The sequence below is a fragment of the Oncorhynchus kisutch genome, linkage group LG20, assembly GCF_002021735.2.
Source record: "Oncorhynchus kisutch isolate 150728-3 linkage group LG20, Okis_V2, whole genome shotgun sequence".
NCBI lineage: Eukaryota > Metazoa > Chordata > Actinopteri > Salmoniformes > Salmonidae > Oncorhynchus > Oncorhynchus kisutch.
In genome coordinates, this window is record NC_034193.2 from 38,550,394 (window position 1) to 38,566,135 (window position 15,742).

Consider the following 15,742-nt stretch of genomic DNA (forward strand, 5'->3'; position numbering starts at 1 on the left):
CTTCGGATGTTTTCAATGAGGAGACTCTCAGTTAGATAGCAAATGTTCAGTTTTTCCAAAAATATTATTTGTGTAGGAGAAATCGCTTCGTTTTGTTCACCACGTTTGGCTAAGAAAAAACCCAGAAAATTCAGTCATTACAACACTGACTTTTTTCCAAATTAACTCCATAATATCGACAGAAACATGGCAAACGTTGTTTAGAATCAATCCTCAAGGTGTTTTTCGACGGAGGACACAGAGCGGACACCTGGTAAATGTAGTCTCTTATGGTCAATTTTCCAATGATGTGCCTACAAATACGTCACAATGCTGCAAACACCTTGGGGAAACGACAGAAAGTGTAGGCTCATTCTTTGCGCATTCACAGCAATATAAGGAGACATTGGAACACAGCTCCTCCAAAATCTGGCTCACTTCCTGTATGAAATTTCATCTTGGTTTCGCCTGTAGCATTAGTTCTGTGGCACTCACAGACAATATCTTTGCAGTTTTGGAAACGTCAGTGTTTTCTTTCCAAAGCTGTCAATTATATGCATAGTCGAGCATCTTTTCGTGACAAAATATCTTGTTTAAAACTGGAACATTTTTCATCCAAAAATGAAATACTGCCCCCAGAGGTTCAAGAGGTTAAGAACAAATTCTTATTTACAATGACGGCCTACATAGAGGTTGGATATTCAACAAACATTCGGAGAGCTATATCTCTAACTTCCAACCTCAAACTAACTTTACCCTAATCCACTTTGCCGCCTTTGTAGCCTAACATTTGTAGTGCGTTCTAAATGTAAGTGTTTTAATTAGCAAACGGAACCGTTATTAATGACCGTAGCTGTTTTTATCAACTTGTAGAGCTAGAAACCTGATTTTATAACAGGGTGAGCTCTGCGTATAAAGTAAATAATCGACCGGTTGCTTAAAGTGATACATTTTGGCAAATGAAATGTGAAAAGTTCTACTCTGAGATGTTGTGAATTACTGGCCCCGGTGCTGGAGGTTCGAAGAACATGTTCAGTGAAAAGCAAGGGCGCAACTTTCACTGGGGACGGGGGGTACAAAACGAGGCAACGGTGTACTTTATGACCATGCGGACGCCTCCGAGGGGTCGGGTAGGCTGCTTGGAGTGTTTATCCAACTGAAGAAAAATGTATAAGAATAATTATGTCACCCCCACTTCTAAAACCAAAACTGTGCCCCTGGTGAAAAGTGCAACCTGCAATCTAATTGGGAAGAAATTGCCCTTGGGGGTCTACTTCTCTGATTAGAAGACTGGGGAAAACCTAACTGTTGTGTATTGATATTCTAGTTTGTCCCTTTAGGGCACCTGTAACACCCCCCTTGCTTACCTACGTTGGAAAGCTGGGAATGTTTTGTCCTGTGAAACGCATTAAACAATGCCCATGTTAGTTTCTACTCCTGTCTAATGTTCTGTCCTTATATTAGTTGTATTAGTAATACATTGTGCTCTGCAACGCTAACATTTCTTAGTCACGCGTGCCTTGTAAAGACCCACCAGCTCTATGCGTCACCTCCTTGACAAAAACTTGTCTGCCATTTCACATATGGAGATCATACCAGATCTGGCAATGATTAATAGATGTCTTTAACTAGTGGGGGAAATCCTGTCACTTAAGAAGATTATGTAATAATGCTGAATCTAAATTGAGACATCTAAATGAGAATCTCAGCCCCCTGCTTACCATAGTTATATGATCTTTAAAATGGTATTTTCTTATTTTTAGCTGTATCTGAGGATCAAGCCACGGCAGAGGAGCTTGGCTTAAATTATATCGGCTGACGTTCCACCCTACTCGCTGAAAACTACTCCGACTCCAAAGAAGTTCCTTTTTGAAAGGCGAATGAAGAACCTACTTCTGTTTTTTTGGATGTCAAAGTCAAGCATTCCACTTCAAGCTTTTGGATCTGTCTGTGAAAGACCATATCATGCTAAAGGGTTTTCAACCTATGTATGGATAATATTCACATGGTCATGCTGTTTCCTTTTCACTGCAGGAATGTAATTATGGGACAACATTTGTAATGGAGACTTCTGAACAGTGTTTTTTTTTGTAGACGTGTTATTTTCTGAGCAGATTCAATTTGTAAGGGTTTGTAATTGTGGCAGTTGGAAATGTAAAGCTTTTTCTACATCATGGCAAGCTTATATCCACACAAGATACAGTATATAAAAACTTTGGTTGTGTATTTGACTATTTTCCTTTATCTTCCGTTATCAAACAATCTTGCTGTGGGTATACAGTGCCTTCAGAAAGTATTCATACCACTTGACTTATTCCACATTTTGTGTTACAGCCTGAATTCAAAATGGATTAAATTTGTTGTTTTTTCTCACCAATCTACACACAATAGCCCATAATGACAAACTGAAAACATGGTTTAGAAATGTTTGCAAATGGATTGAAAATGAAATCCAGAAATATCTAATTAACAAGTATTCACACCCCTGAGTCATTCATTACATGTTAGAATCACCTTTGGCAGCGATTACAGCTGAGTCTTTCTGGATTAATCTCTCTCGAAGAGCTTTACACACCTGGGTTGTACAATATTTGTCAAGTTGGTTGATCATTGTTAGACAGCCATTATCAATTCTTGCCATAGATTTGGAATCCGATTTAAGTCAAAACTGTTACTAGGCCACTCGGGGACATTCAATATCATCTTGGTAAGCAACTCCAGTGTATATTTGGCTTTATGTTTTAGCTTATTGTCATGTTGAAAGGTGAATTTGTCTCCCAGCATCTGTTGGAAAGTAGACTCAACCAGGGTTTCCTCTAGGATTTTACCTGTACTTAGCTCTATTCTGTTTTATTTTATCCCAAAAAAAACTCCCTAGTCTTTGCCGGTGACAAGCATGCCCATAACATGATGCAGCCACCACCATGCTTGAAAATATGAAGAGTGGTACTCAGTGATATGTTGTGTTGGATTTCCCTCAAACCTAACAATATTCAGGACATAAAGTTCATTTGTTTGCCACAATTTTTTTGCAGTTTTAGTTTAGTGCCTTTTTGCAAACAGGATGCATGTTTTGGAATATTTTTTTTCTGTACAGGCTTTCTTTTTTTCACTCTGCCATTTAGGTTAGTATTGTGAAGTAACTATAATGTTGTTGAACCATCCTCAGTTTCTCCTATCACAGCCATTCAACTCTGTAACTGTTTTAAAGTCACCGTTGACCTCATGGTGAAATCCCTGAGCAGTTTCCTTCCTCTCCGTCAACTGAGTTAGGAAGGACGCCTGAACCTTTTGTAGTGACTGGGTGTATTGATACACCATCCAAAGTGCAATAACTTAACCATGCGCAAAGGGACATTCAATGTCTGTTTTTAATTGTTTTACCAAGTATCATGGGCATTCTTTGTGAGGCATTGGAAATCCTCCCCGGTCTTTGTGGTTGAATCTGTGTTTAAATTCACTGCTCGACTGAGGTACCTTGCAGATTATTGTATTTGTGGGGTACAGAGGAGAGTCATTCAAAAATCATGTTAAGCACTATTGCACATAGTGAGTCCATGCATCTAATGTGACTTGTTAAGCAAAAAAAAAGGGTTTGAATACCTACTGACTCACAACATTTCAGCTTTTCATTTTTAATTAATAAAACTTGTTTTAATATATTTTTTTTTAAATACACTGACGTTATGGGGCATTGTGTGTAGACCCGTGACACAATCTGTTTTAATCCATTTTAAATTCAAGCTGTAACACAACAATGTGGAAAAAGGTCAAGGGGTGTGAACACTTTCTAAAGACACTGTAGTTCCACCTAGATTTGAAGCTCTGTAATGTTGTGTTACTTTCAGTTTTCCTATCAATGTTTATTTTCCAATGTTTTTATAGAACATTTTGTGTGTGTGTGTTTAAGTACTGTATGTAGCATGGCATGCTGTGCTAATAATGTTGAATGCACAAGCTTCAACGGCATTGCTCAACATCACCTCCTCATTCCAAACCTTCATATCTTAAAGAGATGCTCAACGTTGTTCATGGAAAGGTATCGTCCTGTAGGTTTTTGCGCCAACCATAATCTAGCCCATCCTATTTATAACAATTAGGTGGTTGATAAGCTGAATCGGGTCAGTTTACAACTGCGGTTGGAGCGAAAACCTACAAGAGGGTAGCTCTCCAGGAACAGGGTTGGGCAGCCCTGCACATGGACCAGACAGAATTATGACCAGCATTTGTTTGGTTACACATGATTAAGCCATTATAAATGCGTTTTAATCCTTTATAAATTATTTGAAATACCTAATTTCAATGTAAATGATGAAATAGTCATATGAATAGTATGTAGACCCTTAACTATTTATACATGTTTAGCCTATTCATGAAAGCCATTATAAAAGTGTAAACACATTTTATTGATGGCATTGAGTAATTTAAACCAGTGACATTTCAAAAACTTTGCTGTCAGCTAAACTGCAAAATTCACATTAAATGTGTTCTGTGAACAATCGGTGTTGACCATCAAGCCAAATAAGTTCAGCTTTTAAAAAGTCTATAAAAATATGCAAAAAGATTGTCTTTTGATGTTTCTATGAAAGTCATGATAAAACATGTTTAATATTTACACAACCTTGATGCAATACATACACATACTGCAAACTTGCCACTTGTCTCAAGAAGCTAATAATACCTATAATATTTAATATATAATCCAAAAGAAAAGTGCTCTGCATGCTTTCTGTACTAAATTTGTATATTTCCTATGACAGTAAACATTTAAGATACTGTAAAGATCAGCTGATACTTGAATAAACAGCATACATCTGTGGTCACCAAGACCTCAATATGCATCAACACCATGATAAATTGAATCCCGTGTTTCACTACTGCACACCTTAAAGCTCTTAGCATGGCAGCATTTACGGTTGGTGCTAGTGCCACTTGTGCCACCAAAATGGGTGGCACGTAGTCTACTTTTCATTAATACTAACCAAGACGAATGAAGTGCAGAGTAAACCACATAATAAGGAAACTTTCATTCAAAAGCATGGTAAAAGAGCTCTTTCATTTGCAGACAGGACCACCACTGGTCAACTCCCCTGCTTTGCTCATGCTTTTGAAAGCAATGCTAACTGATACAACCTGTTTACACTAGCATTGCTACATGCTATCCATTCTGGATGTTGGTAAATAACAAGCTAACAAACTTAAAAACGACAACGCCTTAGGTCAGGGTTTCCCAAACTCGGTCCTGGGGCCGCCCCTGGGTACACGCTTTGTTTTTTGCCCTAACACTACACAGCTGATTCAAATTATCAAATCTCGATGGTGAGTTGGTTAATTGTATTGCTAGGGCAAAAACCAAAACTTGCACCAAGGGGAGTGGGGCCCAGGACCGAGTTTGGAAAATCCTGCCTTAGGTAAGTCGACAATGACCTAATACTTTTAAAAAGCCAACTATCCCTTTAAACTTCCAATGGATGGGTATGCTGAGTATGTTCCACATTGTCCAGTATAGTAAAACAGGGAGAGCAGGCATTTGATCTATTGTATCTGTTATGAAATGACGAAGAGAGGGACGGGAATGGTTCCTTCAAGCAATCCACAGCAGATTAGATGAAAGCTTAGCCTGCCTTCGATGAGGTCACCAGACTTTGATTTAAGACACCGACCTTTGCCTCTACCCACACTCATCAAAGCATTCGTTCCAGAATCCACCACTGAGAAATATCAAGTGTTTCAATAGGGCTTCACATCTCTACATGGCACGAAGGGCAGATGTGGAAAGTACAGTACAGACACACTTAGATACACACAAATGGGGATTAAAATACTAGTGTGTGGTTCAATAACAATCTACTGGGATGACGTCCGGCGCCGGCAGTTCACACAAACTTACTCTGAAAGGGGGATACATGTTCAGGAGAGCTTATCATTTCCTCTCCTTCCCTCCTTTCTCCTCCTCTCTATTTCTCTATCTCCCTCTGGTTCTGGTCATGGATCTGGTTCTGGTCATGTGAGTCAGGCAGGAGGCTGGTGACATGGCCGATGCCCTTGGTCACGCCCTCCCTGAAGAGCAGCTTGGCGCCCATGCGGAGGTACTCGGGGTGTTTAATGAAGCGAAAGCAGACCACAGCCCTCTCTCCTGTGCGCAGCTCCTCCTGGTGGTGAAAGCAGGGAAGGGGACACAAAACAGTTTATGTTGACGCATAAATCAACAGGGCCACAATCAGTAGGCAGACATTGTGGAACGTTGCAGATAGAAATGTCATGGATAGAGCTGACCTGATTCCTCTTTCTCTACATGACAGAGAGGCATGTTTGTTCTATATAATAACATTTCTATCTGAACATTGCACAAAGTTGTGTCCTACTGAACGCGGCTCATATTGAGGCAGTGTATACTTAAGCAATAAGGCCCTTGGGGGTGTGGTATATGGCCAGTATATCATGGCTACGGGCTGTTCTTGGGCACGACGCAACACAGTGTCTCCTGACCCCTCCTGTCTCAGCCTCCAGTATTTATGCTGTAGTAGTTTGTGTCGGGGGGCTAGGGTCAGTTTGTTATATCTGGAGTACTTCTCCTTTCCTATCCGGTGTCCTGTGTGAATTTAAGTATGCTCTCTCTAATTCTCTCTTTCTTTCTCTCTCTCGGAGGACCTGAGCCCTAGGACCATGCCTCAGGACTACCTGGCATGATGACTCCTTGCTGTCCCCAGTCCACCTGGCTGTGCTGCTGCTCCAGTTTCAACTGTTCTGCCTGTGATTATTATTATTAGACCATGCTGGTCATTTATGAACATCTTGGCCATGTTCTGTTATAATCTCCACCCGGCACAGCCAGAAGAGGACTGGCCACCTCACATAGTCTGGTTCCTCTCTAGGTTTCTTCCTAGGTTTAGGCCTTTCTAGGGAGTTTTTCCTAGCCACCGTGCTTCTACACCTGCATTGCTTGCTGTTTGGGGTTTTAGGCTGGGTTTCTGTATCAGCTGATGTACGAAGGGCTATATAAATATATTTGATTTGATACAGCCCTTAGCTTTGGTATATTGGCCATATACCACAAACCCCTGAGGTGCCTTACTGTTATTATGAATAGGTTACTGAGGTAATTAGAACAGTAAACAAGTAGTTTGGTCTGATATACCAAGGCTTTCAGTCAATCAGCATTCAGGACTCTAACTACCCAGTTTATAATTATTATTACTAACTTTTCCATGCAGGCACTCCACGGTAGCCGTCTGTCTTATGTTCCCCACGTGCACAGTCACTTGGAAGCCCCGACGGAACGTTTTGGCGTGGAAGAGAAGGACGATGGCCGCCTCAAACTGCCAGCAGATGGTGGGGTTCATCTTCGGGCTGACCATCACCATATTCATCACACACGCACCAATAACTACTTTGGGAGATGGGAAAGGAACAACCATTGTGGGACTGGTTTTATAACAACAGTAGAATACATTTTGACTGCATATGATTTGTGAGTTGTTTGTGCATGTACAGTTGAAATCTGAAGTTTACATACACTTAGTTTGGAGTCATTAAAACTTGTTTTTCAACCACTCCACAAATTTCTTGTTAACAAACTATAGTTTTGGAAAGTCGGTTAGGACATCTACTTTGTGCATGACACAAGTAATTTTTTCAACAATTGTTTACAGACAGATTATTTCACTTCTAATTCACTGTATCACAATTCCAGTGGGTCAGAAGTTAACATACAAGTTTACAAATCGACTGTGCCTTTAAATAGCTTGGAAAAGTCCAGAAAATGATGTCATGGCTTTAGAAGCTTCTGATAGGCTTAATTGACATCATTTGAGTCAATTGGAGGTGTACCTGTGGATGTATTTCAAGGCCTACCTACAAACTCAGTACCTCTTTGCTTGACATCATGGGAAAATCTAAAGAAATCATCCAAAACCTCAAATTGGAGACCTCCACAAATCTAGTTTATCCTTGGAAGCAATTTCCAAATGCTCGAAGGTACAAACAACAGTATGCAAGTATAAACACCATGGGACCACGCAGCCGTCATACTACCGCTCAGGAAGGAGATGTGTTTTGTCTCATAGAGATGAACGTACTTTGGTGCGAAAAGTGCAAATCAACCCCAGAACAACAGCAAAGGACCTTGTGAAGATAATGGAGGAACAGATACAAAAGTATCAATATCCACAGTAAAACGAGTCCTATATCGACATAACCGGAAAGGCTGCTCAGCAAGGAATAAGTTACTGCTCCAAAACCGTCATAAAAAAGACACACTACGGTTTGCAACTGCACATGGGGACAAAGATCGACTTTTTGGAGAAATTTCCTCTGGTCTGATGAAACAAAAATAGAACTGTTTGGACAAAATTACCATCGTTATATTGGGAGGAAAATGGGTGAGGCTTGCAAGCCGGAGAACACCATCCCAACAGTGAAGCACAGGGGTGGCAGCATCATGTTGTGGGGGTGCTTTGCTGCAGGAGGGACTGGTTCACTTGCATCATGAGTCAGGAAAATTATGTGAATATATTGAAGCAACATCTCAAGACATCAGTCAGGAAGTTAAAGCTTGGTCGCAAATGGGTCTTCCAAATAGACAATGACCCCAAGCATACTTCCAAAGTTGTGGCAAAATAGCTTAAGGACAACAAAATCAAGGTATTAGAGTGGCCATCACAAAGCCCTGACCTCAATCCCATACAAAATTTGTGGGCAGAACTGAAAAAGCATGTGTTAGCAAAGAGGCCTACAAACCTGACTCGGTTACACCAGCTCTGTAGGAGGAATGGGCCAAAATTCACCCAACCCTATTGTAGGAAGCTTGTGGAAGGCTACCTGAAATGTTTGATCCAAGTTAAACAATTTAAAGGCAATGCTACCAAAAACTAATCGAGTGTATGTAAACTTCTGACCCACTGGGAATGTGATGAAAGAAACAAAAGCTGAAATAAATCATTCTCTCTACTATATTTCTGACATTTCACATTCTTAAAATGAAGTGGTGATCCTAACTGACCTAAGACAGGGAATTTTTACTAAGATTAAATTGTGAAAAACTGAGTTTAAATTTATTATATTGTGTTATGAGTGTGCATGGACATTGTGTCAGATTGTTCAAGGACAAAAATAGGTTTTCACTGATAGCTATCAATTTTAGAATTACTTTATTTCTAGAATAGATTTATATTTCCCATGAGGCAACTTCTTGTCTGGAGTGCTTCAAAAAGAAACAAACAAAAACATAGTTGGCTACACAGACCTCCTACCTATACTTGAGGTTTCACATGTAACACACAAAACATAGGACAGGTGACAGTATCATAACCATGAGCATTTTGTGTAGTCATCCTGTTTCCAATTGTGACCCTGCAATGTTCAGTCATATTAAGGGATGTGATTGGCAGAACATAGAAAATGGGGAGGAAAGTACAGTATCTTATAGATAAATATCATGAAAATTCACATGCAGTGCAGTTGTGTTGTGGCTTAACCCTCTGACCTTGCGGAGCAGCGAGCGGTCAAAGTTGCCGAGGGCCAGTGTGGCGGCTTGGCCAGCTCTCAGCACCCTGCATGCCGAGCGGTTCCTATGGATGCTGCCCACCTTCAGCCTCAGGAAACGGCCCTCGTCCGTAGGGCCAACCACCAGCCTCTCCCCCTCGCGACACACCCCACTGTCCGCGGGTCAACGGGAGGAAAAACATTATGATATGTCAAAGTGGAACTCTCCAGGGCAAATTATTTTTAGCAGCAATTCAGGGTTACACAGTTTGCAGTACATTGACTTCTATTGTTTTTTGATTTGCTAAAAGCTTAACTGAGCAAATCCTCTGATATGATCTTTAAAAAAATCTCAACAAAGTCCCTATAGATGGGATTTGTACCACAAATGCTAAAACATTAGCACTTGGAAACAGTGCCAGGGAAACTAAACTAAAGCAGGATTGCTGTCAGACCTTGTCCATAGACAGCTTACAGGGTAAGGAGACCAATATGTAATTTTGTAATTTGGGTGAACAATCCCTAGAACAGTGCTAAATAAATCCATTATCATTCCATTTATGAGTATCAATATGACATATGGCCAACTGACCTGTAGAGAGTTCCTCCCACCACTGTCCCCACATCTGGCACGGTATAGATCTCATCTACCTATATTCACAAGCAGAGGAATGAGGTATATTTTGCTAGCATTGATACAGAATATTGGGCGTGAATCTGAATGTGTGAAAGTGCATGTTCACATCTCGTATGTGTACAATGCATGTGTGGGTGTATGTTTTGTTATGCGTGTGCATGAATGCATGTATGCGTTTGGATGGGTGTGGTGTGTTTGTAAAGAGTGTGTGTATGTGTGTAATATATTCGTTGTTTCTGCACAAACGTGTGTATGTGTATTATTGTGTTAGTTGTGAGTGTGCATGGACACACACAATGTGTGTGCATACGCAGGTGTAGTACCTGGAACTCAGTGAGTTGCTGCATGAGCTCCTCCTGCTCCTTGCTGTTGCTGAGAGGAGGCAGGATGTTGAAGAAGACCTTAAGCAGGGCTAGACTCTCTCCAGACACGCTGGACAGGGTGAAGATGGGTGTGATGCTACGGCACAAAGAGACAACGTGAGGGACACACCAGGGTTGAACACTCAAGCACAGACTATACACGTAGCGAAAGTGGGCATGAGGTGACTTTTACAACCAGAATTTACCCTATGCATAACGTCAAAAAAGTTGTCGTAATTATGTAATTTTGTGTAAAGAAATTGGCTTGGGTGATCGTAACGTCATTCTCTGGATGTCAACTGGTTTTCTTGTTGTCCGATACAAATCATAAAGATGTCATATTTTGGATGTTATCTGGTCAGATAACCAAATAACAACCAGATAGACCTATTTTTATGGTTGCTCAAAAGAAGTCTAAAAAAACTTCTCACCTGGTTATCTGACTTCCATAAAATTAGTTTACACCTGGGAAATTGAGTTATTATGATGTTCCATGCCAAATAATGCCCACTAAGTTAGTTAGTCCCTTGATATTTAAATGAGACTTAGGTCAAATAACCAGGGCTGGGAATTGACAGGGACCTCACGATACAACACTATCATGATACTTTGGTGCTGATACGATATGTTTTAAAATTCTCACAATTCTACATGTATTGCGATTCGATACAGCAATGTTATTGTGATTCGATGTTCCAAACATATTGCTCACCGTATATCTGCTGCAGAGGGACAAGCGAGAGCCATGAGAAAACAAGTTTTGATCAGTCATGGAAATAAAAGTGTTGAAAACAAATTGGCTCCCTATTTAAAAAGATGGAGAACAAGCTATGAAGGAAACATACTGGAGTTTTGGTGCAGCTATCGCAAAAATAATATTGCGATATTGTCAAAACGATACAATATATCGTCAAAAATATGTAACTGTATTGATTTTTTCCCCCACCAATACAAACAACGTTGCCGCTTGCTAAGTCAATTCCTTTCTAGTCACCCTGGACTAAAGGCCTTTGTGGTGTATATTGGGTTGTGAATCTCAATTCCAGTTTCCTTCTAGGTCTTTTCTCCTTTTCAGCAGATACCTGGAGGACTGAGCGAACTGCTGGGCGGCTGTGACGGCGTCGTCTGGGCTGACCACCACCATCGGCACTTTGTTACAGCCGGGCAGCTTGAGGACATGCTCCAGCTGGCGTACTGTGCGCTCCACTGTTCCTTTGGCACACAAGTCCACTTGCTGACCACGATAAAGATGGGCACCTTTAGTGCCATGGCCAGGCCCAGGTGCTCGCGGGTGGTGCCAGCTAAGAGGGAGAAAATATTATCTGGTTGGGTCAGTGGTAGGGTCATAAAACTCCCAGTAATTTACCAAAGTTACCAGACTTCCAAAATGTTGGTAATTTACTGATTATTTTGGAAATCTAAGGAAACTTTGGTAATTTATACTTGAGTAAAAATGGTGTCCATGAATTTCTTGTAAATAGACCATGTGGTTCAGGAGAAGATTAGTGGAAAAACATCTAATCAACAATGACCTCATTTGCAATTAACGCCCACTTTGTAACCCTAGTCAGTGGTCACATAAGTAGTTAAAAGCACATCACTTTTCATAGCTTGCTGGGCCAAACAAATCTTGTAGAAGTTAACAAGGCCCGCACAATCTACACTGTTATTATAGCTATATGATCTGGCTTACCTATGCCTGTGTTGGCGCTGACCACCAGCATGGCGAAGTCTGGGCAGTAGCTGGTGAGGCCAAAAATTGTGGTTTTCAGGTACTTGTGGTGGCCGGCCAGGTCAATGAAGGTGATCATCTTAGAAGAGCTCTCGCAAATCTCCTCGGCTGTACGGGAGTCACTGTAGTTCACCACCTTCAAAAGCCACATGAGAGGAAGTTCAATTAACTTGTGTGTTGTTACACTGTTTTTATGGGTTAGGCCAGGCAAAGTTGAATTACTCTGCCTCACTTTTCTCCACACCCCAAAAAATAAAAAAATTCAGATGTGTTATTCTTTGTCGAATATATGCGGCTATTTGTTTATAATGCACTGTCCGCTCTCCCTTGAGGCTTTCTTAAATTGATGCCCAACAGACCAAACAGCCTCAAATCACACGCTCGGGTCATGTTCGAGCCTCGGATTGGACAGTGAAACACACATGCTCACACCTGCAGGCGACGTGCAGATGTTTCATTTCTGGCCAGAGATCAGGGCATTCATCAGCAAAGACGCAGTGCAAGTATTTTGGACAACCAAATTTAAGTCAAAATGATTGATGAAATCAAAGTTTGTCAGCTGTATGTTGATTTGAAATTCATAACTAATTCATAACTACTGGTATTACCAGTAGCAGTAGGCCAACCGATAACACCACAACGGAATGCGTTTGAAGTAATGACACGCCGCCGAGAACAACTAGCATGTCCAGCAAAGTACATCGCCAGTGGCATGCACATACTTCGTGCAGATCAGCAGGTGTTTTTTTTTTTGTGGCAGCCAGATGAGACAATCGAAGGAGGATGCGGTGAGCAAAGTTACTGGGCTCGAATTTAGTCACGCTTGCTCTATATAGATTGATGCTTCTAATTGTGCATGTTATAAACCATTTTCTTCTTTGATGATTAAAGCTGAATGGCTGGATATATGTATTTTTTTCCCAATGCTACATTAATTTGGCAGACCTAACTTGATTGACCCTCCTCTATGAGAGGCCTAATCATATTTGTATGACTATTCTGTTAATGCCAAGGCTATAGAGATGCATTCAGGTAATGAACTCATTATTATGCATCAACATTTTAATTTGATTACAATGATTTATTGTCAATCATTCTTGAATTTGTTAGGCTATACAATTAAGTAGATTAAAACATTCATACATTACTTTTTTTTTTTAATATAATTTTTGAATATGATAGAATATTGCATTCCATTATACATCCTATGTGAATAATGTTCATTAATGTTAATATGTGTAATAATAATAATAATCTGAAAATCAGTGTCATGACTCCCGCCGAAGTTGGTTCCCCCGCCTGTTCGGGTGGCGCTCGTCGGTCGTCGTCACCGGCCTACTAGCCGCCACCGATCCCTTTTCCCTTTTCTGTTAGCTTTGTCTTATGAGTTGCACCTGTTTCCGATTTGTGTTTCTTGATTTGTTTCCCTATTTAAGATTGTGGAACCCGCCCTTTGTTGTGCGGGATTATTTTTGTGTTTATGTTGTTGCGCTCCGGACCGTGTTTACCCTGTGTTTGGGTTGGTCAGCGTTTGTGCCCTGTGTTTTGGGCATTACCATTTTTGGTGCCGGAACAAAGTGCATTTTTCCCCTGGAACTCACCTGATTCCTACCTACACAACAAGTCAGCCGTGACAATCAGTCTGAAATTGAATATTTTGCCTATTGTCCATGTCCATATAGCCTAGGACAATGTGGTAAAGTACTGTTATTCCTTATCCACCTAATGATATATATATATTTTTTTTTTTATAAAAAAATGTATCTCGCTCACCTCACTTTTCTGGGGGGAAAATCCGTTAAACAGTGAATCAATTTTGTCTGAACTTAGTAACAAATGGAAGATGTTCAAAACATTTGTGTACTGTTACACAGTTTATTGTGTTATTACTTTTTTGTCTGTGTTTTTGAGGAATACATTTTGTAGTTTTTGAGGAATACATTTTTTTTATGTCCTTGCTCAAAGGAGGGGAAACTCATGCATGTTTATCCTTCCTTCTGTATCTTGTCACCTATAAGACGCAGTTACCTACCTCCCCTTTGCTATTGAAGCCCAAAATCTCAAAGCTGATGCTTGATGTCCTGCCCGTTTGGATCTCATGAAGGTGTCTGAAGAGGTCGAGGCGTGCCCGGCCTCGCCCGTTGTCCAGCTCACCTTGAGTCAGCACGCCCAACAGCGTGGACTTCCCTGAGTCCACGTTTCCCAGTACCGCCACACGCAGGTCCAAGAACTGCTCTCATACACACACAAGAGACACAGCAGTGAAATTACAGCAGATCGGTGTGGCAGAAATCCTTCATTGTATGTACAGCTTACCATTGACCATTTATATAATTGAGTGCAAAACAAGTCACTCTTCTTTCACATTTTAATGCTTAATTGATAGACAGAAAATAAAGAATGGGAGATAGGTGAGAAGGAGACAGTGAGAAGTGATTTGAACCACAGACTCCGGGGAGCGTCGCATATGTGCAAGGAGCCAGGAGTGTTAGAACTGTCCCTTAAATAAGACAAGGTGCTGTTTATCCAACCTGTTGGTCGTCTGGAACTTTTCGGACAAGAACCTCCTTTTCCGTCAGTTTCTGTCTGAGTCGTAATCCACCTCTCTTACCCTGATGAGGCAGAGATATCACATTTACCACCTGTTAAATACAGTAACAATGGCAAACTGTCAAATTAGACATTTATAAACTAGTTTCTTCAAGAATCAATGGGTATAATTGAAATGACCATTAGGCAGAAGAAAATACCCCAGATTGTGCCTTTGGTGACATTTGCATATGAGGTAGTGACATACTTCTGTCACACCCTGACCATAGTTTGCTTTGTATGTTTCTATGTTTGTTTGGTCAGGGTGTGATCTGAGTGGGCATTCTATGTTGTGTGTCTAGTTTGTCTGTTTCTGTGTTTGGCCTGATATGGTTCTCAATCAGAGGCAGGTGTTAGTCATTGTCTCTGATTGGGAACCATATTTAGGTAGCCTGGGTTTCACTGTGTCTTTGTGGGTGATTGTTCCTGTCTTTGTACCAGATAGGGCTGTTTTGAGTTCTCACGTTTATTGTTTTCGTGAATAACCACCACGCTGCGTTTTGGTCCTCCTCTCCTTCACCACAAGAGAACCGTTACAACTTCTCTGCCATCCTCCGTAGGGTCTTCAGCGAGGCTCTCATGTCTCCCTCTGACAGTCCGACAAGCAGACCATTGTCTTCCACCCCAATCTGATACACTGCCTCACCCCGTCCCTCTTGAAGACGCCATTTTAGCTGGGTGGCCAGGTGTTCAAATCGGTATTGTGTGGGGTTCACGAATTTGTAAAAATAATATCGCTAGCTAGCCAACTAACATGAACTTGATAGCAAGCTGCAGCTAGCTACAGTAGCTAACGTTAGTCAAGTTACCTCCGGTGGTAAATATGGTGGTGTTTTGTTGGTCTTCGTCTTTTTACTCCTCCGTCTCTTTCTTCTTTTCCCCTTTTTTAAACGCGTTTTTTATGGACGTCATCCTTCTCCTGTTACCTGAACTCGGTCCTTGCAAATTTGATCTGACGTT

General features: G+C 41.0%; 2 protein-coding genes across 2 annotated transcripts in view; one reads left to right on the plus strand and one right to left on the minus strand.

Moving 5' to 3' along the window:
* Positions 1–4,541, plus strand: part of LOC109865632 (apoptosis-stimulating of p53 protein 2) — a 45,967-nt gene extending 41,426 nt beyond the window's left edge. Inside the window, exon 18 of the mRNA XM_020453965.2 lies at positions 1,743–4,541. Coding sequence (XP_020309554.1) covers positions 1,743–1,784 — 42 coding nt within the window. The 3' untranslated portion in view covers positions 1,785–4,541. The remainder of the gene's footprint in view (positions 1–1,742) is intronic.
* Positions 4,542–5,079: 538 nt separating this feature from the next.
* Positions 5,080–14,519, minus strand: LOC109865259 (GTP-binding protein 2-like). The gene is given in 10 exon segments (XM_031799113.1): positions 5,080–6,131; positions 7,182–7,347; positions 9,465–9,635; positions 10,055–10,113; positions 10,423–10,558; positions 11,544–11,691; positions 11,694–11,762; positions 12,155–12,329; positions 14,226–14,428; positions 14,510–14,519. Coding segments are annotated over 10 exon segments (1,332 nt in total). The 3' UTR covers positions 5,080–5,936.
* Between the last annotated feature and the right edge of the window lie 1,223 nt (positions 14,520–15,742).